The sequence below is a fragment of the Raphanus sativus genome, unplaced genomic scaffold (assembly GCF_000801105.2).
Source record: "Raphanus sativus cultivar WK10039 unplaced genomic scaffold, ASM80110v3 Scaffold1250, whole genome shotgun sequence".
NCBI lineage: Eukaryota > Viridiplantae > Streptophyta > Magnoliopsida > Brassicales > Brassicaceae > Raphanus > Raphanus sativus.
The window spans coordinates 175-23739 of record NW_026616563.1 but is presented as its reverse complement, the minus strand read 5'-3'; the positions used below and the strand labels follow the sequence as shown (position 1 = coordinate 23739).

The following is a 23565-nucleotide window of genomic DNA, read 5'->3' as shown; positions in this document are numbered from 1 at the left end:
AACTGTGGGAACCGAAATTCGCACTGTCGATTTTAGTTAAGTTTAAACGTAGGAAAACTAAGTTGACCTAGTTTTCCCGAGGACCCGGCTATCTGCTGGGCCACGCACGACGAAGTTTAGACGAGTATAGTTTGGGAATAAATGCGTAAAATAAAGAGAGCAAAAGAAAGAATCTTATTTCCGAATTTGCGGAGAGCGTTCGAACAACAGGTCGAGATCTCGGCCGCAAGAGCTGTCGATCGTCGCTAGTCTCAAAACCTAGATCTAACCTAGTTGAGTCGCAGCTCGCTAAAAAGGAAATAAAAGCCTAAGTTCTAAGTTGCTCTAGAGTGGTTTCTCTCTTCTGATTTCGGATCCCCTCTTCCTCTGCTCCTAGCCTTGCTTATATACTCCCATATGACGGTCTATTCTTGATGGACTGAGTCTGCCGCGAGCTGGGCTTTTTCCATTTTCGTCGGCCTTTGTGTTTATCGGGAAAGTTGACATTTATCCTTTCGGAAGTTTAACATTTATCTTGTTATGTAAAGATAATTGTAAACCGTCGTATCTATCTTTTAGAGAATCGTAAATGGGCCGTCCGATCGGGTTTGGTCCCTTTCGGGCCGTCTTCCGGACTTCTGTTGTTTCTACGATTTCTTTGAAAGAATGCTCCTACTTGGATGTCGAGTCTTTCGGAAGATCTCCGATCCATTGCTGAGGCGAATGGTGTTTTAAGATAACCATCACCGTTTTATACGAAGTCTTTCTGTCCGTTGATGTCTTACGGGTTCTCCGAAATCTTGGAGCAGGAAAAGGAGTTTTGTTTGCGGGATCTCGGAAAGTCGCAAAACACGGATTTCTGGCAATCCGGGGGTCTAGAACTTACGCACGAAGACTACCCGTCTGACGACCCGAGCCAGCACGGGGCTAGCCGCCCGCGACCACGGCCAGCACGGGGCTAGCCGCCCGGCGGCCACGGCCAGCACCGGCGCTAGCCGCCGGCGGCCACGGCCAGCACGGGGCTAGCCGCCCGGCGGCCACGGCCGCGACCGGAGTCGGCTGCTCGGTTCCTTCGGCTTGTGCGTGTTTTTGCGTTTTTTTTAGTTTTCCGTAGGTTTTTCCTCGTGTAGAAAACGTTTCTAGCCGTTGATTTCGAGATGATTAATCTCGAACTTAATTTTTCCAAGGTTTCTCGATTAACAATTAGTCTCTCGAGGTTGCTCTAACATCTTTCATGTTTTTCCGAGACTTTCGGACATCGATTTCGTCTTGACCGATTTTGACCCCAACAGTTAGCCCCCCAGCTAGCTAGGAGCCGTAGGGTTTGTAGGTCCTAGCTTGCGGTATGGTTCGTGAGGAAAGTATGGAGACGAAATCGTGTCGAAGGTCGGGGTGAATAGTCAAATCCTTGCCTATAAAGACTTGTGAATTCTTTACCATTCTTATTTCACCCAAGAATCTTAAGTTAATCTCTCTCTTGCAAATTCTCTCTCTACCTTTAAGAAAAGAATGACTTCAAGATCAAAATCCTCGAGGAGGCAGTCTCACTCGTCTTCGGATAGTTTCCATGCCGAGGAGGAAGTTCCGAAACCCGAGGTTCCAGAGATTGACAGGAGCGCGTATTGCGACGCCGTCTTCGGTTCTGATGCTCCCCTTCCCGTGATCCCGATTCCCCGGCGACCTCTGAGGGCGCGTAAGGAAACTGACTCGCCGAGCGAAGTATCCCCTGAATATCTCGGAACTCTTCGAGAGTTTTATGAGGTTCCGAAGGGAGTCATGTTTCGCATTCCTCGTGGGAATGAGAGTTCGGAGCATCCTCCGAAGGGTTACTTTACTTGCTACGAGGCGTTCCTGACGCAATGCCGACTGTGGTTCCCAATCCCTGGGGTCATTGTTCAGGCTCTCGACCGTTTCGGAATCGTAATCAGCCAGCTGAACGTGCCGGCTTTGGAAAGCTGGCTTGGCGTTGTGATTTTGAGTTACGAGTTAGGGATGGACCTTAGCCCTGCTGACTTCGAAGGGTTGTGGAACTCCAAGACGACGAGCATCAATGGAGTATACTCCATGAAGGCGAGGACCAATTTTTCGGTAATCCATGGAGTCACCTCGCACGCCAAGGATTACGTTGACCGTTTCTTTTTCGTGAGGATAGATGGAGAGTCTGTCGAGGAAGGCTTTCTCCACCTATTCCCGACGGACTGGTTGTACCAACGAGGTAAGATTGTCGCATCCCCTTTCTTAGAATCCGAAAAGCGAGTACTGAACGTGTGTGTTTTTTTTTTTTGTTCAGAGAACAGGTGTCTCGCGCATGTTCCTTCCGATCTTTCGACCAAGAGAGACATTTTTAGGACAATGCCTTGTTCCTGGAACTCCTTTACTCTTGACCGGATTCGAGGGGCGGTCGCGCTTCACCGATCGCGAGGCGGTACGCGGCCCTGTGTCAATGATGGATCCTACGTTTTTGCCCCTTCAAGGCGGAGGCGGAGATCTCGGAAGGATAAAGGGATTGCTTTCGAGGCCTCGTCGGGAAATGGTGAGCTGCCGAGATACGATCCTGACTTCACTACAGAGAATCAGGGTGTTCCTTCCCCGGGTGACTTCTTTGATGAACTCCCTCCGGCGTTTTCCCGTGACGAGTCTTTGGACAACGAGGAGAGGGACAAGGTGACTGCGGAGGGTGCTCGCTTGGTCAACGAGGTTTGTTTTCGAAACTTGAGTAAATCCCCTTTTCTTTTTATTTGACCTCGACTTCTTTGCAGGCCGTGAGAGTGTGGAACGCATCGATCGATGGAAGTTTCCGTACTGCCCGGCTGGCCCGTTTCAAAGCGGAGGAAACGGAAAGGGAATTCGCCAAGTATCGGTTGGAGGTGGAGGAGCAAAAACGCCGGCAAGCCGAGGTCCAGGCTCGAGCCCTCGTTCGTGCGGAAAGGAGCGGGCGGAGAAGAGCTGCCGCCGAGCTGAACCGAAGGGCCGAAATTTTCTCTACCGAATTCGAAGCGTACAAAGAGGCTCAGGACTTTGTAGGCGATTTTCGCGAGTGTCGTGGTTCGGTCGGTACTCTACACAAGATGCAGCGTGAGGGTTTCTCTCTTTCCGGCGAACTTGCCGCGATGGATGGCTCGATGAGAATATGCGCTAACGCCGAATCCTTTGTTCCTCCGATCGAAGGGAGAATTCGAGAGTTGTGGAATCCTATCCAAGTCTCGGAAGATACGGCGGATGTAGGCGCGGGTTTGAATGCAGGCGACGGGGGTGAAGAGGTCGACCAGCCCGACTCCTCGTTTGGAATATCTCTAACCGATTGTTATGCATTCGATTATAATTTGTGATAGGCCAAGTGTGGCTGTTTGTATGTATGTGTTGCGACCCTTAGGAGGTCGCGTGACTTTGTGTTTCTCGGGATTGGCCGTTGGTGGCTTTTGAATCCCTGCTATGAATGCTTTTATGAATTCTGCGTTTTGATTTATACTTTCGTCAAGTGTAGAGGGTTTGAATACGTGCAGTCACTTCGTATTCAATCTCTTTTTTTTGTCGCTTGATCCGTAGGTTACTTTGTAGCGAACGTTAGGTTTGTAAGCGATAAGAGGCAAATTTTGGAATCTCGTATTCTGGATACTTATGCCTATGAGATGTCTTAGATACCAGCAAGGCCGGGTTTAGGGCAAGACCTAGGTCTACTTTCGGACTGAAGCTGTGCGATGACAAATCGGCTTTCGTTTTGCCTGTTTGCGATTTCGACCTGACTCGTACCGTTTTAGAATCTGCGAAGTGCTTATCGGCTTATATGATTCGTTTGGATACGAGTCGAGCTACTTCCTTTACGAAGAGCTAACCAAAATTTGGATTTTTTGTATAGCGCGCTATGGTATCCTTGTCGGATGCAAGAGGACTTCGTTAGAAGCCAGACTACGAATTTGATTGAGTGAAACGTTTCTATGTTTTTCCGTCGGGGCCAATCGACGGAAATGAATTTTAGAGTCGCGGACAGACTGTTTGATAGAGTTTTTTAGAGTCGCGGATGGACTGTTTGGAGGAGAATGGAGAATCAAGACTTTTCGGGAACTAACGACGTCTCGCGTTCCTCAAAGATATGATTTTCGTTTTCCGTAATGTTTATGCGTTGAGTAAGCATTTGAATTAAAGACTTTATAATGTAGAGTACATGTGAAAAGTATTTTTGCGGGAGTACAAGGATGTTTGTCCCCATCTCCCCCCCCCCTTTTTGGTGAGGGGGATAGCTGAACTCGTCGGGTTGCGACGAGCTGCCTACGTACCTCTTGCGAGGATCAAGCCATCTCGTAGTTCTGTTTCTATCGCGGTTTGCTATTACTCCACGATTTCCGGCGCCTTGACTGTTTCAGCTAAGTCGGTGGTCGCGTTGGGAGTTAGGTTATCCGTTTTTTCGGCGATGGACTCGAGGATTTTCCCGCTATCCTGAGTTGTGGCCTGTTCGGACAAATCCGAGCTGTTCTTTGCTGAGTTCTCGGAGATACTCAGATGCTTCTTAGTTCGCTTCGGGTTAGCTACTGGGGCGTTCCGATTGCTGCGCAATTTATGTTCGGCCAGGAAGCAGAGTCGCGACTGTTTTTGGCTTCCCCAGATTACCGCTGTTCCAGTCGGTGTTGGAAACTTGACGCTGAGATGGTAAGTGGACGGGACTGCCTTCATGGCGTTTATCCAAGGAGTTCCCATTATGGCGTTATAGATAGCCGGGTTATCCACTACCGCGAATTCGACGATCTTCGTGACTTCTTTAGCCATGACCGGGAGTCTGATTTTTCCGAGGGTCATGGACGTGACGCCCGAGAATCCAGTCAACGGTCTTGGTTCTGGGATGACTTCTCCGAGGGGTATGTTCATCCTCTGCAGAGTGTCGCGGAACATGATGTTGACCGTGCTTCCTGTGTCGATGAGGATGCGGCCGACTTCGAGATCCTGAATCACCAAGTCGATGACCAGAGGATCGTAGTGGGGTTTATCGAGTCCGGCCGTATCCTGTTCCTCGAAGATGATTGCGTGATTGGGAACGTCGTCCTCTGGACACCATCCGGGGCTTGTTTCGGCCCTCCGTCCGTAGGCTTTGATCGACGAAACGGAGTCCTGGTAAAAATGCGATCCTCCGATGATCATGTTGATCCTTTGGCGGTTGTTGTTGTTTCCTTCGCCGTCTTGTCTCCGTCCGCGTTTTTCGCCCGATTGAGTTCCAGGAGCGTTATTCTCGGGATTGGCTCCGTCGGTCTTCGGCGGACGGTCAGAATCTAGGAGCAGGTCTTTCACGCTCCTGACCGTTGCTAGTTCGCCGGCAAGCAGCTTCGTAATGAGTCTAGCGCCGAGGACTTTGCAGTTGGCGGTGGAGTGACCTCTCGTCTGATGGAACTCGCAGCTGGAATTGTCCTTGTACGAGTTCCGCGTCCAAGTGTTTCCGGCGGTCCTTCCTTGTTCGGAATTGACGGCGTAGTTATGTTCGCCTTGGACGTCTTCCCCTTCGTGATGGACGTACTTGTCGTTACGAGAGGTTTTCTTCTTGCCGGACGCTTTCTGCGGTCCATGCTTTTGCGCTAGGACTTTCATCTCTTCTTCCATGATGATGAAATCCGTCGCCTTGTGGAGAGTGTCCTGGATGGTGCGTGGCCTCTCCAAAGAAATCCACTTTCGGAATTTCGATTTGTACCAGAGGTTTTTTCTCAGGGCGTCGATGGCGACTCTGTCGCTGAGGCCTGTTACCCTGGACATCACGAGTTTGAACCTCCTTATGTAGTCGCGGAGCGGTTCATCTTCCTTTTGAATTAGACTCCAAAGGTCTACGTCGGAAGTTTCCCTGTCCATGAACATGGAGAATTGCTTCAGAAAAGCTGAAGCAAGCTGGCGGAAACTTCCGATGGAGTTTCTTTTCAAGTGTGAGAACCACTCGAGCGCAGCACCTCTGAGGTTCTCGACGAATAGGAGACAGCAGCCGACGTCCTTTTCCCGCTCCGGAAGTTTAGACCTCGCCATCGCAATCTGGAAGGACTGCAGATGTGCCTTCGGATCTGTGGTTCCGTCGTAGGTGGGAAGCTTTATTTTCCCGGGATCTGAGACTCGTGCGTCCGTGATTCGAGAGGTGAACGGAGTCTTTCTCGATTCCTCGAGGAGCAGGTCGATCTCGGGGGCAGTGCTGGTTGCGTGGTGAATCTGCGATTTTACCGCTTTCACCTCGGCTGCAGTTTTTGCGATGTACTCGCGCAAATCATGGATCTCGTTGGCGCCGTTCGCGCTCCTTTGTCTACGTTGGCTGCGATAGGCCCGAGTCTGGTCTTCAGCCAACCTTTCTTGCTCTGACCAGTAGAGGTCTTCTTCCTCTTCTGTCATGGGTTTTTCGAAGGCTGCCGCCAGTCGAGCTGAATGACTTCGGGTCCTTCTGTGGTGGATGTCGGCGTCTTCGTCGGACGGATCCGATTGATCGCTGATATCCAGATTGATTCTTTCGACGTCGTCTCCTTCGTTTTCCCTTGCGGGAGATGGGAGGTTATCCGTCGTTTTCTTCTGCCCCGCCGGAGTGGTATCGTCAGGGATGAGTTCCGGGGATTTTCTCGGGGCATCTTTTTCTTGGTCTCCGGCAGTTCCGAAGTCGAGCTTCCTGACACGCCTCACCTTGGTGGATCCGCGCGGGAGTTTGCTTTTCGCTGTTAAGGTATTGACCTGTTTAGCGAGTGAAGCCATTAGTTTCTCTTGTTCTTCCGACCGTTTCTGGGCGGTGGCGAACAGTTCCTTCCCCTGGTCCAGCATCGCGGTGTTTGCCTCGGCAGTGACCGTCGATACGTTTCCGGCAGGAGTCTTCTCAGCGTTGGCATCGGCGGCTGGTCCGTCGTGCGTTTGCTTGTCTTCGTTAGCAGTCATGCTTAACTGGGCGTGCGTAGTTGCGAGAAAGATAAATCCGTGTATCCCCCTCCTTCTAGCGCCAAACTGTGGGAACCGAAATTCGCACTGTCGATTTTAGTTAAGTTTAAACGTAGGAAAACTAAGTTGACCTAGTTTTCCCCGAGGACCCCGGCTATCTGCTGGGCCACGCACGACGAAGTTAATACGAGTATAGTTTGGGAATAAATGCGTAAAATAAAGAGAGCAAAATAAAGAATCTTATTTCCGAATTTGCGGAGAGCGTTCGAACAACAGGTCGAGATCTCGGCCGCAAGAGCTGTCGATCGTCGCTAGTCTCAAAACCTAGATCTAACCTAGTCGAGTCGCAGCTCGCTAAAAAGGAAATAAAAGCCTAAGTTCTAAGTTGCTCTAGAGTGGTTTCTTTCTTCTGATTTCGGATCCCTCTTCCTCTGCTCCTAGCCTTGCTTATATACTCCCATATGACGGTCTATTCTTGATGGACTGAGTCTGCCGCGAGCTGGGCTTTTCCATTTTCGTCGGCCTTCGTGTTTATCGGGAAAGTTGACATTTATCCTTTCGGAAAGTTGACATTTATCCTTTCGGAAGTTTAACATTTATCTTGTTATGTGAAGATAATTGTAAACCGTCGTATCTATCTTTTAGAGAATCGTAAATGGACCGTCCGATCGGGTTTGGTCCCTTTCGGGCCGTCTTCTGGACTTTCGTTGTTTCCTACGATTTCTTTGAAAGAATGCTCCTACTTGGATGTCGAGTCTTTTGAAAGATCTCTGATCCATTGCTGAGGCGAATGGTGTTTTAAGATAACCATCACCGTTTTATACGAAGTCTTTCTGTCCGTTGACGTCTTACGGGTTCTCCGAAATCTTGGAGCAGGAAAAGGAGTTTCGTTCGCGGGATCTCGGAAAGTCGCAAAACACTGATTTCTGGCAATCCGGGGGCCTAGAACTTAGGCACGAAGACTAGCCGTCCGACGACCCGAGCCAGCACGGGGCTAGCCGCCTGGCGACCACGGTCGACACGGGCGCTAGCCGCCGCCGGCTACGGCCATCACGGGGCTAGCCACCCGGCGACCACGGCCAGCACGGGTGCAGGCCGCCGGCGGCCACGGCCAGCACGGGGGCTAGCCGCCCGGCGACCACGGCCACCACGGGCGCTAGCCGCCGCCAGCCACGGCCAGCACGGGGGCTAGCCGCCCGGCGGCCACGGCCAGCACGGGCGCTAGCCGCCGGCGGCCACGGCCAGCACGGGGCTTGCCGCCCGGCGGCCACGGCCAGCACGAGCGCTAGCCACCGGCGGCTACGGCCAGCACGGGGCTAGCCGCCCGGCAGCCACGGCCACGACCGGAGTCGGCTGCTTGGTTCCTTCGGCTTGTGCGTGTTTTTGCGTTCTTTTTAGTTTTCCGTAGGTTTTTCCTCGTGTAGAAAACGTTTCTAGCCGTTGATTTCAAGATGATTAATCTCTAGCTTAATATTTTTCCAAGGTTTCTCGATTACCAATTAGTCTCTCGAGGTTGTTCAAACATCTTTCATGTTTTTCCGAGACTTTCGGACATCGATTTTGTCTTGACTGATTTTGACCCCAACAGTTGTACTCTTGACTTAGCTTTCTTGCATACCACACATCTTGCACAATGAGCCTCTACTGTCTTCTTTAGGTGCGGCCAATAAAAATGCTCTCTGACCACAGTAAGTGTCTTGTCTACTCCAAAATGTCCCATGAGACCTCCTCCGTGAGCTTCCCTAGTGATCAGGTCTCTCAAAGAACACTGAGGGATACATAATCTCTTGCCCTTAAACAAGAACCCCTCATGCAAGTAGAACTTCCCGTGAGGTCCTTTAGTGCAGCTGGTGTAGGAGTCAGCAAGATCCGGATCCTCCCCATATAGTTCCTTGATGAACTCAAATCCTAGCACCTTAGCTTCCATTGTGGCAATCAAGGCATGTCTCCTGGAGAGTGCATCAGCTACAATGTTCTCTTTACCCTTCTTGTACTTGATGATGTATGGAAAGGTTTCTATAAACTCCAGCCACCTAGCATGTCTTCTCTTGAGATTGGTTTGTCCTCTTAGATGTTTAAGGGTCTCATGATCAGTGTGCACCACAAATTCCTTGGATAAGAGATAGTGCTGCCATGTCTCCAAAGTTCTCACCAAGGCATATAGCTCATTGTCATAGGTAGGGTAGTTAAGAGCAGCTCCACTGAGTTTCTCACTGAAGAAAGCCACTGGTTTGCCTCCTTGAAGTAGTACTGCCCCAATCCCAATTCCTGAGGCATCACACTCTACTTCAAATGTCTTATTGAAGTCTGGTAAAGCCAGCACTGGTGCATGAGTTAGCCGGTATTTGAGGGCCTGAAAAGCCTCTTCTTGAGCTTTCTCCCACATGAATCCAACACTCTTCTTGACAATGGCAGTGAGAGGTGCTGCTATGCTACTGAAATCCTGAACAAACAGCCTGTAGAAACTGGCTAGCCCATGAAAGCTTCTGACTTGACTGATGCTTGTGGGTACTGGCCATTCTTGGATTGCTCTAACCTTCTCTTCATCAACCTGTAATCCCTGTGAACTCACAACAAAACCTAGGAAGACAAGTTTATCAGTGCAGAATGTGCACTTCTTGAGGTTTGCATAGAGTCCTTCTTTACGAAGTGTTTCTAATACTTGCTCAAGATGTGACACATGATCAAGTAAGTTTGTACTATAAATTAAAATATCATCAAAATATACCACAACAAACTTACTGATGTAGGGTCTAAGGATGTGGTTCATAAGCCTCATGAAAGTACTAGGAGCATTGGTGAGTCCAAATGGCATCACCAGCCACTCATAGAGACCTTGCTTTGTTTTAAAAGCTGTTTCCACTCATCACCTTCTTTCATCCTTACCTGATGGTACCCACTCTTAAGATCAATCTTGGAGAAGATGGTGGCTCCACTTAGCTCATCTAGCATGTCATCAAGTCGGGGAATGGGGTGTCTGTACTTGATGGTGATGTTGTTGATTGCACGGCAGTCTACACACATCCTCCAAGTCCCATCTTTCTTTGGTACTAGTAATACAGGAACCGCACAAGGACTTAGGCTCTCCCTCACGTACCCCTTGTCCAATAGGTCCTGAACTTGTCTTTCCAACTCCTTGGCCTCCTCGGAGTTTACTCTATAAGCTGGTTTTTTTGGCAAAGCAGCTCCTGGTATGAAATCTATCTGATGCTCAATGCCCCTTAGTGGTGGTAAGCCGTGTGGAATCGCTTATGGAAACAAGTCTTTGAACTTGTCAAGAAGCTTAGTAATCTCTGGTGGATACTCCACTTCACCTGAACCTGCACTCAAAAGCTCCTTAAAGATCATTAGTAGCATTGTGTGTTTGGTAGCAGTTGCCTTTCTTATATGACTAGGCTGGATTAGGAAATTTGACTTAACAGATTTTTCCTTCTACTTAACCATTTGCAAATGCAATTCATGAACTTGAGCAGGAGTGAGAGGAGCTAGACTAATCTTACGCTTGTTATGCATGAATGTATACATGTTTGATCTACCATCATGTCTTGTCTCTCTATCCCATTGCCAAGGTCGACCTAACAATACATGCCCAGCTTGCATAGGCACTACATCACAAACTACCTCATCTTGATACTTACCAATGCTAAAAGGGATAGTAACTTGCTCTTTGATCTGCAGCTCAACCTTATCATCTAACCATCTTAGCCTATATGGATGCGGATGCTGGACCTTGACTAAGCCAAGCTTATCAACCATGTAAGCACTCGCGGCATTACTACAAGACCCACCATCAATGATGAGGTTACATACCTTGCCTTTAATAGTGCATCTGCTATGGAAGATGTTTTCTCTTTGGATAGTCTCAGCGGGTTCTACTAGAACACTAAGCACACGCCTTATCATTAAGCTCTCTCCCACGTCTGGGTATTGCAATTCTCCATAGTCCGCTTGTAACTCAGGTGCATCCTCATCATGTGATTCATACCCATCATCAGTGAGCATCATCACTCTCTGGTTTGGCATTCTCTAGCCATATGTCCTCGGCCCTTACATTTGAAACAAGTGATGTCTCTGGCACGTTGAGGAGTAGTAGTCTTGGTTGGATCCGTACTGGTGTCTTTGCTGGTATCCACAGATTGAGACTTGGAACGAGTATCTCCCTCAATCCCTTTCCCTTTGTCTACTGGCTTGTTGTAGTTGATGTTGTTGTTGGAGTTCCAGTTGGATTGAGACCTGCCTCTGGTGCTCTTCTTCTTGATATGTTGCTCGGCTTGTACTGCTAAGTGGAATAGGTATTTGAGATCCCCATAAGCTTGTCTCTCAACCTTACTGCTCACTCTATCTTGCAACCCATCTATGAATTGAGCCATGATGGTTTCTTCATTTTCATTAAGATCAAGGCGATTTCTCAGCTTCTCAAACTCCTCATAGTAATCCTCAACTGACTTGCTCCCTTGCTTAAGTGTCCTGAACTTCTTGTGCAAGTCTCTGTGATAGTGTTGTGGCACAAACCTCAGCCTCATAGCATCTTTCATGTCTAACCAGGAGTCTAGTCGCCTCAAGTGCCCTCTCCTACGGTCAGTGCACAATCTATCCCAGCAGGATAAGGCATTATCCGTGAGCTGAGCTACTGCCAAAGCAACTCTCTTGGGGCCAGGATGGTTGTAGTAAGCAAAGATGTGATCCATCCTCTTTTCCCAATCAAGGTAAGCCTCACGGTCAACCTTTCCCGCATACTGTGGTGGTGTCATCTTTAGAAGATCCGGTCCTTGGTTGTGGTGTTGTTGGCGATGTCCTCTCTGTTGAGGTGCATAGTCATCTTCCTCATAGCCTTGGTTGCGGATGGGTCTCCGTGGAGCTCTATGTGGAGGTAGGTAATCCTCTTCCTCCTCTACCTCTTCTCCATAGTCATCTTGTTGAACTCTTGCCCTCGGATAAGGACCATGTTGTGGTCCAGTGTCTTCTTCATTCTGTTGGTTCCGAGTACTAGTCTCCGGATCATCATTGAAGTGTACTCCAGTACGCCTTTTGTTTGGAGCTTGGTACTGCTGGTTTCGGTTTGGAAACCTCTCAGCAGTTTGAGTAGCTTGAGCCGCGGGTCTCTGCTCAACTCTGGTTAGCCTATCTCCAAGGTCTTGGCGCATCTCCTTCATCTCTTCCCTCATGGCGTTGAAGGCTTGCATCATAGTAGCCAACTCGGATGCTTCTCCCATAGTTCCTGTAAGTTAAAGATTAAACCTTAGTGCTGTTCAAGGAAAAGAAAGAAGTAAAGATGGGATTTGATGCAAAAAAGGAAAAAAAATCAAAGAAAGAAACAAAAGGAAAAATCGAATACACTATTATGACAAAGTCTACCAAAAAGGAAGTTTGAAATATGCAACTTGAAGAACACGTTTTGAAATTTTTTTTTTTGAAAAGATGATCTAGCTAATCAAAATAACTCGATCTAATGATGCACTAACGAAGAACACACTTTTTATGGGTTTTCAAATATGAATATGCAACTCTAACTATATGAAAAGGGATCAAACGATTTACATTTTTTTTTTGAATGAAAAGATAACCTAACACGATTTTAAAACAAGTAGAGAGGATAGATACAACCTGATGCTGAAGGAACTTCAGCTCTGATACCAGAAATGATACAAGCCTAGGCTGACAAAGGCTGTATGATCCAAGCAAGAGAGATGGAGCCGTTCTAGATCAAGAGGTGGTTCTATTGTTTGATCTAATCAACCAAGAGAAACCGTGGACTAAGAACAAGGTGGATTGAAGTGCACCACACGAGAGATGGAAGGCTCGTGATACAACACAAGGGAACCTTCAAGCCGTGGAGGTACTGGTCTCACAAGGCAAGGAGGTGGCTGCGAGTTTAGTTGAGAGCTCTAGGTTTTCTTTGAAAGAAAAGTTTTATAAAATATCAAGTGTAACTCTCCAAATGGTTTCGCCAAACAATATAAAGACTCAAGGAAAAACTCCTTGTTACGCAAAATAAATACTTAAAATAGACTAAGGTTCAAATAAGGAAAGAAAGAAGCAATGAGTCTTCTTTAGTCTTGGACCGAGATGCATATAGATGATGTGTTAAGCTAGCTGTGGCCTCGTTAAAAACCTTCCTCCGGGAAAACCTTGTGGGACAAAACCAAGAGCAAGGAAAAGAGCACACACAAAGATCTTGCTTAGTAGCTAGACTCTGTCCAAGATACCTTCTTAAGCAATGGGTTCTTCTATGGTAATGATCATCAAATGGTTGTGACTTTGGTCTGGTATGAATGGCCAAAGATCTTCTCTGGATGCTTGAGGACTCTCCTTTGGCTCCTCCTCCTTCTCGGCATCTCCCTTGATGACTTCTTTGGTAATCTCCTCAGCTTGTTTAACCTGTCCAAGATCAGAAGCAAGTATCATGCTCTCATTAAATTTATGTTGAAGTATCTTAGCTCTTTGTCTAGTGATAGCTCCCTTGAACACGGTTGGTATGGACACTTCTTGCTCAGTATCTGGTTTAGTAATGTTGCTGATCATGTCTTGAATGTCAGGTTCAGTAAGGTCAGGTTCAATGTCCTCATCATTTATTCAACTTCCTGGTTATTCTCCACTGATTAGTGGTTCCAAATAAAGCTTCTTAGATCGTGGTTCATCCTGGTTTGATAAGAATCATGAAGATATTGCCATATGTCTGAACAGGCTAATCTGGAATCATCTGGATAGAAAGTGGGATATCTTCTTACTCACAACTCCTATGAGATTTATTCAACTTCCTGGTTATTCTCCACTGATTAGTGGTTCTAAATAAAGCTTCTTACATATTGGTTCATTCTGGGTTGATAAGAATCATGAAGATAATAGCATATGTCAGAACAGGCTAATCTGGAATCATCTGGATAGAAGGTGGGATATCTTCTTGCTCACAACACTTATGAGATTTATTCAACTTCCTGGTTATTCCCACTGATTAGTGGTTCCAAATAAAGCTTCTTAGATCGTGGTTCCAAATAAACCTTCTTAGATCGTGGTTTATTCTGGTTTGATAAGAATCATGAACATATTACCATATGTCCGAATAGGCTAATCTGGAATCATCTGGATAGAAAGTGGGATATCTTCTTACTCACAACTCCTATGAGATTTATTGAACTTCCTGGTTATTCTCCACCGATTAGTGGTTCCGAATCAAGCTTCTTACATATTGGTTCATCCTGGTTTGATAGAATCATGAAGATAATGTCATATGTCTGAACATGCTAATCTGGAATCATCTGGATAGAAAGTGGGATATCTTCTTACTCACAACTCCTATGAGATTTATTCAACTTCCTGGTTATTCTCCACTGATTAATGGTTCCAAATAAAGCTTCTTACATATTGGTTCATCCTAGTTTGATAAGAATCATGAAGATAATGGCATATGTCCGAACAGGCTAATCTGGATGTATTCTCTGGATGATATGGATAGATCCTTGCAAGATCGAGGCAAAGACTCAAGATCTTCAAGGTAGTGGACTGATGGTTGATTCAAAGAGTTGCGGAAAGACTCCTTGACACTTTTAGATGACTAGATCGGATATGACACACCAACTTAGACACCTAGGGTTTGCTGGATACTACACACCAACAAGATCGCTCAAGAACTCGCAAACAAGTTTAAGAGAGAACAAAGGTTTTTGATTAAAATATGATTGCATAGAAAGAAGCTTGCGACAAGTTTAAATAGAGAGAAGACTTGAACAGGCTCAAGTTCTCGAGATCATTAAAGGGAACACGCTCCCTTGGTAATCAAACAAAGACCAAAGACTAAATTTAAAAGAGTTTGCAACACATAAGATAAGAAATAAAGACTATAGATTAAAGATAACATAAGGTAGATATGTGGTTGGTCCAAAGCATCCGAGATGCACCAAAGATACATCATCTAGGTGATATGAAAGTGAACGCATGGCCTCATTAAAAACCTTAGTTGGAAAACCCAGTGGGACAAAACCAACTAAAGGAAAAAGAGTACACACAAGCCACTTGCCTAGATGATGATCAGCTTGAAGGTTCAGCTTGAAGTGTGGTAAGTGTGTCTTGGTTGCTCAAGCTACGACCAAGACAATCTTCTTGCTTCCAAGACATCTTAAGTATGTTTCCAACAGCTTCATGGAGTCTTCTTGTCACTGCACGAGTCATGGGACCTTTGGGAATGGCCAAGGCATCTCCATCTTCATCTTGCTTATCCTTGATCACCTCTTTATCAAGTTGTTGGTCCATGATCACATCATCCCCTCCCTCTTGAAAAGGATTTGTCCTCAAATCTGGTTCATCTGCAATAAAAGGGATCAAGTCAGTAACATTAAAACTATTACTCACATCATACTTACCTTGGAGATCCAGCTTGTAAGCATGGTTGCTGATCTTCTTTGTGACCTCAAAAGGTCCATCTATTCTCGGCATGAGCTTGGACTTCCTTTGATTAGGAAACCTCTCTTTCCTTAGGTGAACCCATACTGGATCACCTTCTTCAAAGATCATCTCTCGTTTGCCCTTATTAGCATGTTTAACATACTGCTTGGTTTTCTCTTCAATATTGCGCCTTGCTTGCTCATGAAGTTGCTTCACCATCTCTGCCTTCTTTTTGCCATCCATACTAATCCTTTCACACTCAGGTAAAGGTATTAAATCCAAAGGAGAGGTGGGATTGAACCCATAAACAATTTCAAAAGGAGAAAACTTAGAAGCAGAGTGCACATCATGATTATATGCAAATTCACAATGAGGCAAACAGTATTCCCATGATTTCAAGTTCTTCTTTATGAATGCACGCAAGAGTGTTCCTAAAGTTCTATTCACTACTTCAGTTTGACCATCAGTTTGTGGGTGACAAGTAGTAGAGAACAACAGTTTAGTGCCTAACTTAGACCAAAGTGTCTTCCAAAAGTAACTAAGAAACTTGGTGTCTCTATCAGATACTATAGTTCTAGGCATGCCATGCAGACGCACAATCTCTCTAAAGAACAAGTTAGCAATATGCAAGGCATCATCAGTTTTGTGACAAGCAATGAAGTGTGCCATTTTGGAGAACCTATCAACAACTACAAAGATTGAATCCTTTCCGGTTCTAGTCCTAGGCAATCCAACAATAAAATCCATAGAGATGTCATTCCAAGGATGATAAGGAATGGGTAAAGGAGTATACAAACCGTGAGCTTGGACTTTGGACTTAGCTTGTTTACAGGTTGCACATCTCTCACAGATTTTTCTCCACATCTCTCTTCATGCGAGGCCAAAAGAAATGATCCTGCAAAACTTTAAGAGTCTTGGCAATACCAAAATGTCCCATAAGACTTCCTCCATGTGATTCCCTAACAAACAAATCTCTCAAAGAACAATTAGGCACACACAAATGATTTTCATAAAAGAGAAATCCATCTTGTCTAAAATAATGACCAGCAGCAAATTTTTCACACGACTTGTATGCATCTTTAAACTCAGGATCAGTTTCATACATTTCTTTAAGTTGTTCAATGCCTAGTAGCTTAGCATCAAGAGTGTTTAAGAGAACATACCTCCGAGATAGTGCATCAGCCACTATATTGTCCTTACCTTGTTTGTATTTGATCACATAAGGAAAGGTTTCTATGAACTCAACCCATCTCGCATGTCTTTTGCTGAGCTTGTTCTGTCCCTTAAGATACTTGAGAGACTCATGGTCTGTGTGGATAACAAACTCCTTAGGCCACAGATAGTGTTGCCATGTTTGCAAGGCCCTCACCAAAGCATACAACTCCTTGTCATACGTTGCATAGTTGAGAGTTGCTCCTCCAAGCTTCTCACTGAAGTATGCTATGGGTCTTTTATCCTTCATCAATACAGCACCAATTCCAATTCCTGAGGCATCACATTCTATTTCAAAGGTTTTAGAAAAATCAGGAAGCATAAGAAGAGGAGAGTGAGTAAGCTTCTCTTTAAGGATTTGACATGATGTTTCTTGTGCTTCTCCCCACTTGAATCCTACATCCTTCTTGATGATCTCGGTCAGTGGAGCTGCTATAGTGCTGAAATCCTTCACAAAGCACCTATAGAAACCTGCTATCCTATGAAAACTCCTTACTTCTCCCACTGTAGTTGGAGTTGGCCACTCTTGTATGGCTTTGATCTTCTCGGGATCAACCTTTACTCCATCTGCACTCACAATAAAACCTAGGAAAACCAAGTTATCTGTGCAAAAGGTGCACTTCTTTTGATTAGCATAAAGCTTTTCTTTCCTCAAAACATTCAAAACAGCCCTAAGATGTTCTATATGATCATCAAGACTCTTGCTATAGACTAGGATATCATCAAAGTATACAACAACAAAGATGCCTATGAATGATCTAAGCACATGATTCATCAATCTCATGAATGTACTAGGAGCATTGGTTAATCCAAAAGGCATGACTAACCACTCATATAAACCATGCTTAGTTTTGAATGCAGTTTTCCACTCATCTCCCTCTTTCATCCTAATTTGATGATATCCACTCTTAAGATCTATCTTAGAAAATATGGTAGAACCATGCAATTCATCAAGCATATCATCAAGTCTAGGGATAGGGTGTCGATACTTCACTGTTATGTTGTTGATTGCTCTACAATCAACACACATGTGCCAGCTACCATCTTTCTTAGGCACGAGAAGTACTGGTACTGCACATGGACTCAAGCTCTCTCGGATATGACCCTTCTCCATCAGTTCCTCTACCTGTCTTTGCAATTCTTTAGTCTCCACTGGATTAAATCTGTATGCAGGTCGGTTTGGTAGTGTGGAACCAGGTACAAAGTCTATATGATGCTCAATCCCACGAACTGGAGGTAAACCATTGGAACTATCTTCTGGAAACACATCTGCATATTCCTGTAAAAGAAAACTAGTTCACTCGGATGATCCGGTGTATGATCAGTGGTTGTTAGTAAAGATTCTTTAATTACAAGCAACAAAATAGAGTTTTGAGAGTAGAGAATTCGTTTGACATCTCCCTGTTTGGCATAGAAGCTATGCTGCTTGTTGAGATCAGTTTTGAGTTCAATCTCTTTCTTTTACTGTAGATGGAGCTGATCCTCTTGCACTTCTTTAGGGGTTAATGGCACCAGCACTGTCTTCTTACCTTTGAATTCAAACGAGTGCTTGTTGGTGAAGCCATCATGTATCACATGTCTATCAGATTGCCATGGTCGTCCGAGAAGAATATGGCTTGCTTCCATAGGTATCACATCACATAAGATCTCGTCCTCATATCTCCCTATGGTTATAGGCACCACTACTTGATTAGAGACCCTCATCTCGCCCTGCTCATTAAGCCACTGCAGTCTATACGGTGTTGGATGCTTCTGAACTTGCAAACCCAACTTCTTGACCATAGTCTCGCTAGCTACGTTGACACAGCTGCCTCCATCAATGATAAGACTACATACCTTTCCTTGAACCAAACACCTAGTGTAGAACAAGTTCTCACGTTGCTCGATCTCATCTGCCTTAGTTTGAAGATTCAAAAGCCTTCTTGTCACTAACAAACTTCCCTTGACCGGTTCTTCTTCAAACTCTTCTTCAGTCTGCTCATGATCAGTGTGTATCTTCTCATCTTGAGACATATATTCCCCGGTTCCATGAAGAATCATCGTCTTCTTATTAGTACACTCATTGGCATAGTGCCCACACCCTTGACACTTAAAGCACTTGACATCTCTAGTCTTGGAACCAGTGGCTCCTGTCTTTCCTTTGTCCTTGCTGTAGATGTTGCTAGGCTTGGTGTCATTATTCTGATAAGGTTTACTCTCCTTCTGGTAGCTAGGCTTATCTTCCTTAGGACTTTGGAATCGAGTAGCCCCATAGCTTCCACGTGAATGTCCCTTCCTCTTGAGCTGCTGCTCCACTAGAATGGCCTTATGCAACATCTCTTCTATTTCCACATAGTGTTGCATCTCCACCTTATCTTGTATTTCTCGGTTGAGCCCTCCAAGAAATCTTGACATAGTAGCTTCTCTATCCTCTGAAATACTGGCTCTTAACATCAACAGCTCCATATCTTGATAGTACTCCTCTACGGTCTTAGCTCCTTGAGTGAGTTTTCTTAGTCTCTGGTGAAGATCTCTGTGGTAGTGGCTCGGTACAAACCTCTTGCGCATAAGAGACTTCATCTCACTCCATGTTTCCACTGGATATTCTTGGTTAAGCCGCCTCATGGTAACCAGCTGATCCCACCAGCTCAGAGCATAGTCATAGAACTCAGTTGCAGCAAGTTGGATTCGTTGAGTGTTGGTATAGTTCTTACAATTGAAGACAATCTCAATCTTCTTCTCCCACTCCAAGTAGGCATCCGGATCAACTTTGCCATGAAAAGGAGGTATTTTGAGCTTAACTCCACCAAGCTCTTCTTTCTTAGGTCTCCTAACTTCATGATCACGCCTCTGCCTTCTACTCACTCTAGAAGAAGAAGAACCACTATGTTCAGACCGGCTGCGCTCATAGTAGTTGTCAGTCTCTTGTGATCCAGCATGTTCTCTACGGTCTCTCCTTGGTTCAGGATGATTTTGTGGACTCTGTCCTCTTCTTTCTCTCCTAGACTCATTACTATGGCCCTGACCAGTAGCTTGTCTTAGCTCTTGTCTTATCTCATCACGAAGACCCGTGATGCTAGTCTTGATCATGTCAGCCACAGTAGTGATTAGAGTTTGTTGTAACTGCTCGGTCATCTCTTCCCTTAGAAGTCTACTCTTCCTTACAAAATCTGCTTCCTCATCTGACTCGTTCCCCATTGGTACCTGAGACAAAGAAACAATCAAAACGAGTAAGTTGTTCAAGAAAAAAAAAATTTAAAAAGGAAACAACTTTGCTTAAAAGGAAAACTTGCGATCTAAAGCAACACACTTTGAAAAGATCAATACTTGATAACTTCTATCACACGAAATCGAAACAGATCAAGATCAAATATGATGAAACTTCTTAGATCTATCAGGATTTGATTCAAACAACAACAATAGGTAATTAAACGATCAGATCTATCGAAATAACTCAAAGATGAACACAGATCAATCGATGGATTCAAAAGAAGTCGAAGGGTTCAAATAAAAACAAAGAGAGATCGAGAACTTCCCTATCCAGAGTGCTCTGATACCACTTAATGAGATCCTAGGATGTATTCTCTGGATGATATGGATAGATCCTTGCAAGATCGAGGCAAAGACTCAAGATCTTCCAGGTAGTGGACTGATGGTTGATTCAAAGAGTTGCGGAAAGACTCCTTGACACTTTTAGATGACTAGATCGGATATGACACACCAACTTAGACACCTAGGGTTTGCTGGATACTACACACCAACAAGATCGCTCAAGAACTCGCAAACAAGTTTAAGAGAGAACAAAGGTTTTTGATTAAAAGATGATTGCATAGAAAGAAGCTTGCGACAAGTTTGAATAGAGAGAAGACTTGAACAGGCTCAAGTTCTCGAGATCATTAAAGGGAACACGCTCCCTTGGTAATCAACAAAGACCAAAGACTAAATTTAAAAAGAGTTTGCAACACATAAGATAAGAAATAAAGACTATAGATTAAAGATAACATAAGGTAGATATGTGGTTGGTCCAAAGCATCCGAGATGCACCAAAGATACATCATCTAGGTGATATGAAAGTGAATTCATGGCTCATTAAAAACCTTAGTTGGAAAATCCAGTGGGACAAAACCAACTAAGGGAAAAAGAGTACACACAAGCCACTTGCCTAGATGATGATCAGCTTGAAGGTTCAGCTTGAAGTGTGGTAAAGTGTGTCTTGGTTGCTCAAGCTACGACCAAGACAATCTTCTTGCTTCCAAGACATCTTAAGTATGTTTCAACAGCTTCATGGAGTCTTTTTGTCACTGCACGAGTCATGGGACCTTTGGGAATGGCCAAGCATCTCCATCTTCATCTTGCTTATCCTTGATCACCTCTTTTATCAAGTTTGTTGGTCCCATGATCACATCATCTGGTTTGATAAGAATCATGAAGATAATGTCATATGTCCGAACAGGCTAATCTGGAATCATCTGGATAGAAAAGTGGATATCTTCTTACTCACAACTCCTATGAGATTTATTCAACTTCCTGGTTATTCTCCACTGATTAGTGGTTCCAAATAAAGCTTCTTAGATCGTGGTTCATCCTGGTTTGATAAGAATCATGAAGATAATGGCATATGTCCGAACAGGCTAATCTGGAATCATCTGGATAGAAAGTGGGATATCTTCTTACTCACAACTCCTATGAGATTTATTCAACTTCCTGGTTATTCTCCACTGATTAGTGGTTCCCAATCAAGCTTCTTTAGATATGGTTCATCCTGGTTTGATAAGAATCATGAAGATATTGCATATGTCCGAACAGGGTAATCTGGAATCATCTGGATAGAAAGTGGGATATCTTCTTACTCACAACTCCTATGAGATTTATTCAACTTCCTGGTTATTCTCCACTGATTAGTGGTTCCAAATAAAGCTTCTTAGATCGTGGTTCATCCTGGTTTGATAAGAATCATGAAGATAATGGCATATGTCCGAACAGGCTAATCTGGAATCATCTGGATAGAAAGTGGGATATCTTCTTACTCACAACTCCTATGAGATTTATTCAACTTCTTGGTTATTCTCCACTGATTAGTGGTTCCCAATAAAGCTTCTTAGATATTGGTTCATCCTGGTTTGATAAGAATCATGAAGATATTGCCATATGTCCGAACAGGCTAATCTGGAATCATCTGGATAGAAAGTGGGATATCTTCTTAATCACAACTCCTATGAGATTTATTCAACTTCCTGGTTATTCTCCACTGATTAGTGGTTCCAAATAAAGCTTCTTAGATCGTGGTTCATCCTGGTTTGATAAGAATCATGAAGATATTGCATATGTCCGAACAGGCTAATCTGGAATCATCTGGATAGAAAGTGGGATATCTTCTTACTCACAACTCCTATGAGATTTATTCAACTTCCTGGTTATTCTCCACTGATTAGTGGTTCCAAATAAAGCTTCTTAGATCGTGGTTCATCCTGGTTTGATAAGAATCATGAAGATAATGGCATATGTCCGAACAGGCTAATCTGGAATCATCTGGATAGAAGGTGGGATATCTTCTGCTCACAACACTTATGAGATTTATTCAACTTCCTGGTTATTCTCCACTGATTAGTGGTTCCAAATAAAGCTTCTTAGATCGTGGTTCATCCTGGTTTGATAAGAATCATGAAGATATTGCCATATGTCCGAACAGGCTAATCTGGAATCATCTGGATAGAAAGTGGGATATCTTCTTACTCACAACTCTATGAGATTTATTTAACTTCCTGGTTATTCTCCACTGATTAGTGGTTCCAAATAAAGCTTCTTAGATCGTGGTTCATCCTGGTTTGATAAGAATCATGAAGATTGCCATATGTCCGAACAGGCTAATCTGGAATCATCTGGATAGAAAGTGGGATATCTTCTTACTCACAAATCCTATGAGATTTATTCAACTTCCTGGTTATTCTCTCCACTGATTAGTGGTTCCAAATAAAGCTTCTTAGATCGTGGTTCATCCTGGTTTGATAAGAATCATGAAGATAATGGCATATGTCCGAACAGGCTAATCTGGAATCATCTGGATAGAAAGTGGGATATCTTCTTACTCAAACTCCTTGAGATTTATTCAACTTCCTGGTTATTCTCCACACTGATTAGTGGTTCCAAATAAAGCTTCTTAGATCGTGGTTCATCCTGGTTTGATAAGAATCATGAAGATAATGCCATATGTCCGAACAGGCTAATCTGGAATCATCTGGATAGAAAGTGGGATATCTTCTTACTCACAACTCTATGAGATTTATTCAACTTCCTGGTTATTCTCCACTGATTAGTGGTTCAAATAAAGCTTCTTAGATCGTGGTTCATCCTGGTTTGATAAGAATCATGAAGATATTGCCATATGTCCGAACAGGCTAATCTGGAATCATCTGGATAGAAAGTGGGATATCTTCTTACTCACAACTCCTATGAGATTTATTCAACTTCCTGGTTATTCTCCACTGATTAGTGGTTCCAATAAAGCTTCTTAATATTGGTTCATCCTGTTTTGATAAGAATCATGAAGATATTGCCATATGTCCGAACAGGCTAATCTGGAATCATCTGGATAGAAAGGGATATCTTCTTACTCACAACTCCTATGAGATTTATTCAACTTCCTGGTTATTCTCCACTGATTAGTGGTTCCAATCAAGCTTCTTAGATATTGGTTCATCCTGGTTTGATAAGAATCATGAAGATAATGCATATGTCCGAACAGGCTAATCTGGAATCATCTGGATAGAAGGTGGGATATCTTCTTACTCACAACACTTGAGATTTATTCAACTTCCTGGTTATTCTCCACTGATTAGTGGTTCAAATAAAGCTTCTTAGATCGTGGTTCATCCTGGTTTGATAAGAATCATGAAGATATTGCCATATGTCCGAACAGGCTAATCTGGAATCATCTGGATAGAAAGTGGGATATTTCTTACTCACAACTCCTATGAGATTTATTCAACTTCCTTGTTATTCTCCACTGATTAGTGGTTCCAAATCAAGCTTCTTATATTGGTTCATCCTGGTTTGATAAGAATCATGAAGATAATGGCATATGTCCGAACAGGCTAATCTGGAATCATCTGGATAGAAAGTGGGGATATCTTCTTACTCACA

General features: G+C 44.3%; 2 protein-coding genes across 2 annotated transcripts; one reads left to right on the top strand and one right to left on the bottom strand.

Moving 5' to 3' along the window:
• Window positions 1-1161: 1161 nt before the first annotated feature.
• LOC130503939 (uncharacterized) lies at window positions 1162-3727 on the top strand. The gene is made up of 2 exons (XM_056998509.1): window positions 1162-2676; window positions 2739-3727. The coding sequence occupies exons 1-2, from the start codon at window positions 1489-1491 to the stop codon at window positions 3306-3308; spliced, it is 1758 nt and encodes a 585-aa protein (XP_056854489.1). The 5' UTR covers window positions 1162-1488; the 3' UTR covers window positions 3309-3727.
• A 14180-nt stretch (window positions 3728-17907) lies between these two features.
• On the bottom strand, window positions 17908-19623 carry LOC130503940 (uncharacterized). The gene is made up of 3 exons (XM_056998510.1): window positions 19452-19623; window positions 18550-19289; window positions 17908-18504 (listed from the first exon to the last, which is right to left on the bottom strand). Exons 1-3 carry the CDS (start codon window positions 19621-19623, stop codon window positions 17908-17910), a joined length of 1509 nt encoding a protein of 502 aa, XP_056854490.1.
• Window positions 19624-23565: the final 3942 nt, after the last annotated feature.

Excerpts from the sequence above, each read along its gene's own strand:
- LOC130503939 (XM_056998509.1), top strand. The coding sequence starts at position 1,489 with ATGACTTCAAGATCAAAATCCTCGAGGAGGCAGTCTCACTCGTCTTCG. Across the intron at positions 2,677-2,738 it reads GTGCTCGCTTGGTCAACGAG|GCCGTGAGAGTGTGGAACGC; the intron begins GTTTGTTTTCGA and ends ACTTCTTTGCAG.
- LOC130503940 (XM_056998510.1), bottom strand. The coding sequence starts at position 19,623 with ATGGGGAACGAGTCAGATGAGGAAGCAGATTTTGTAAGGAAGAGTAGA. Across the intron at positions 19,290-19,451 it reads AGAGCTAAGACAAGCTACTG|TGAGTAGAAGGCAGAGGCGT; the intron begins GTCAGGGCCATA and ends CTTCTTCTAGAG. Across the intron at positions 18,505-18,549 it reads CTGGTTCCAAGACTAGAGAT|TGTACTAATAAGAAGACGAT; the intron begins GTCAAGTGCTTT and ends TATGCCAATGAG.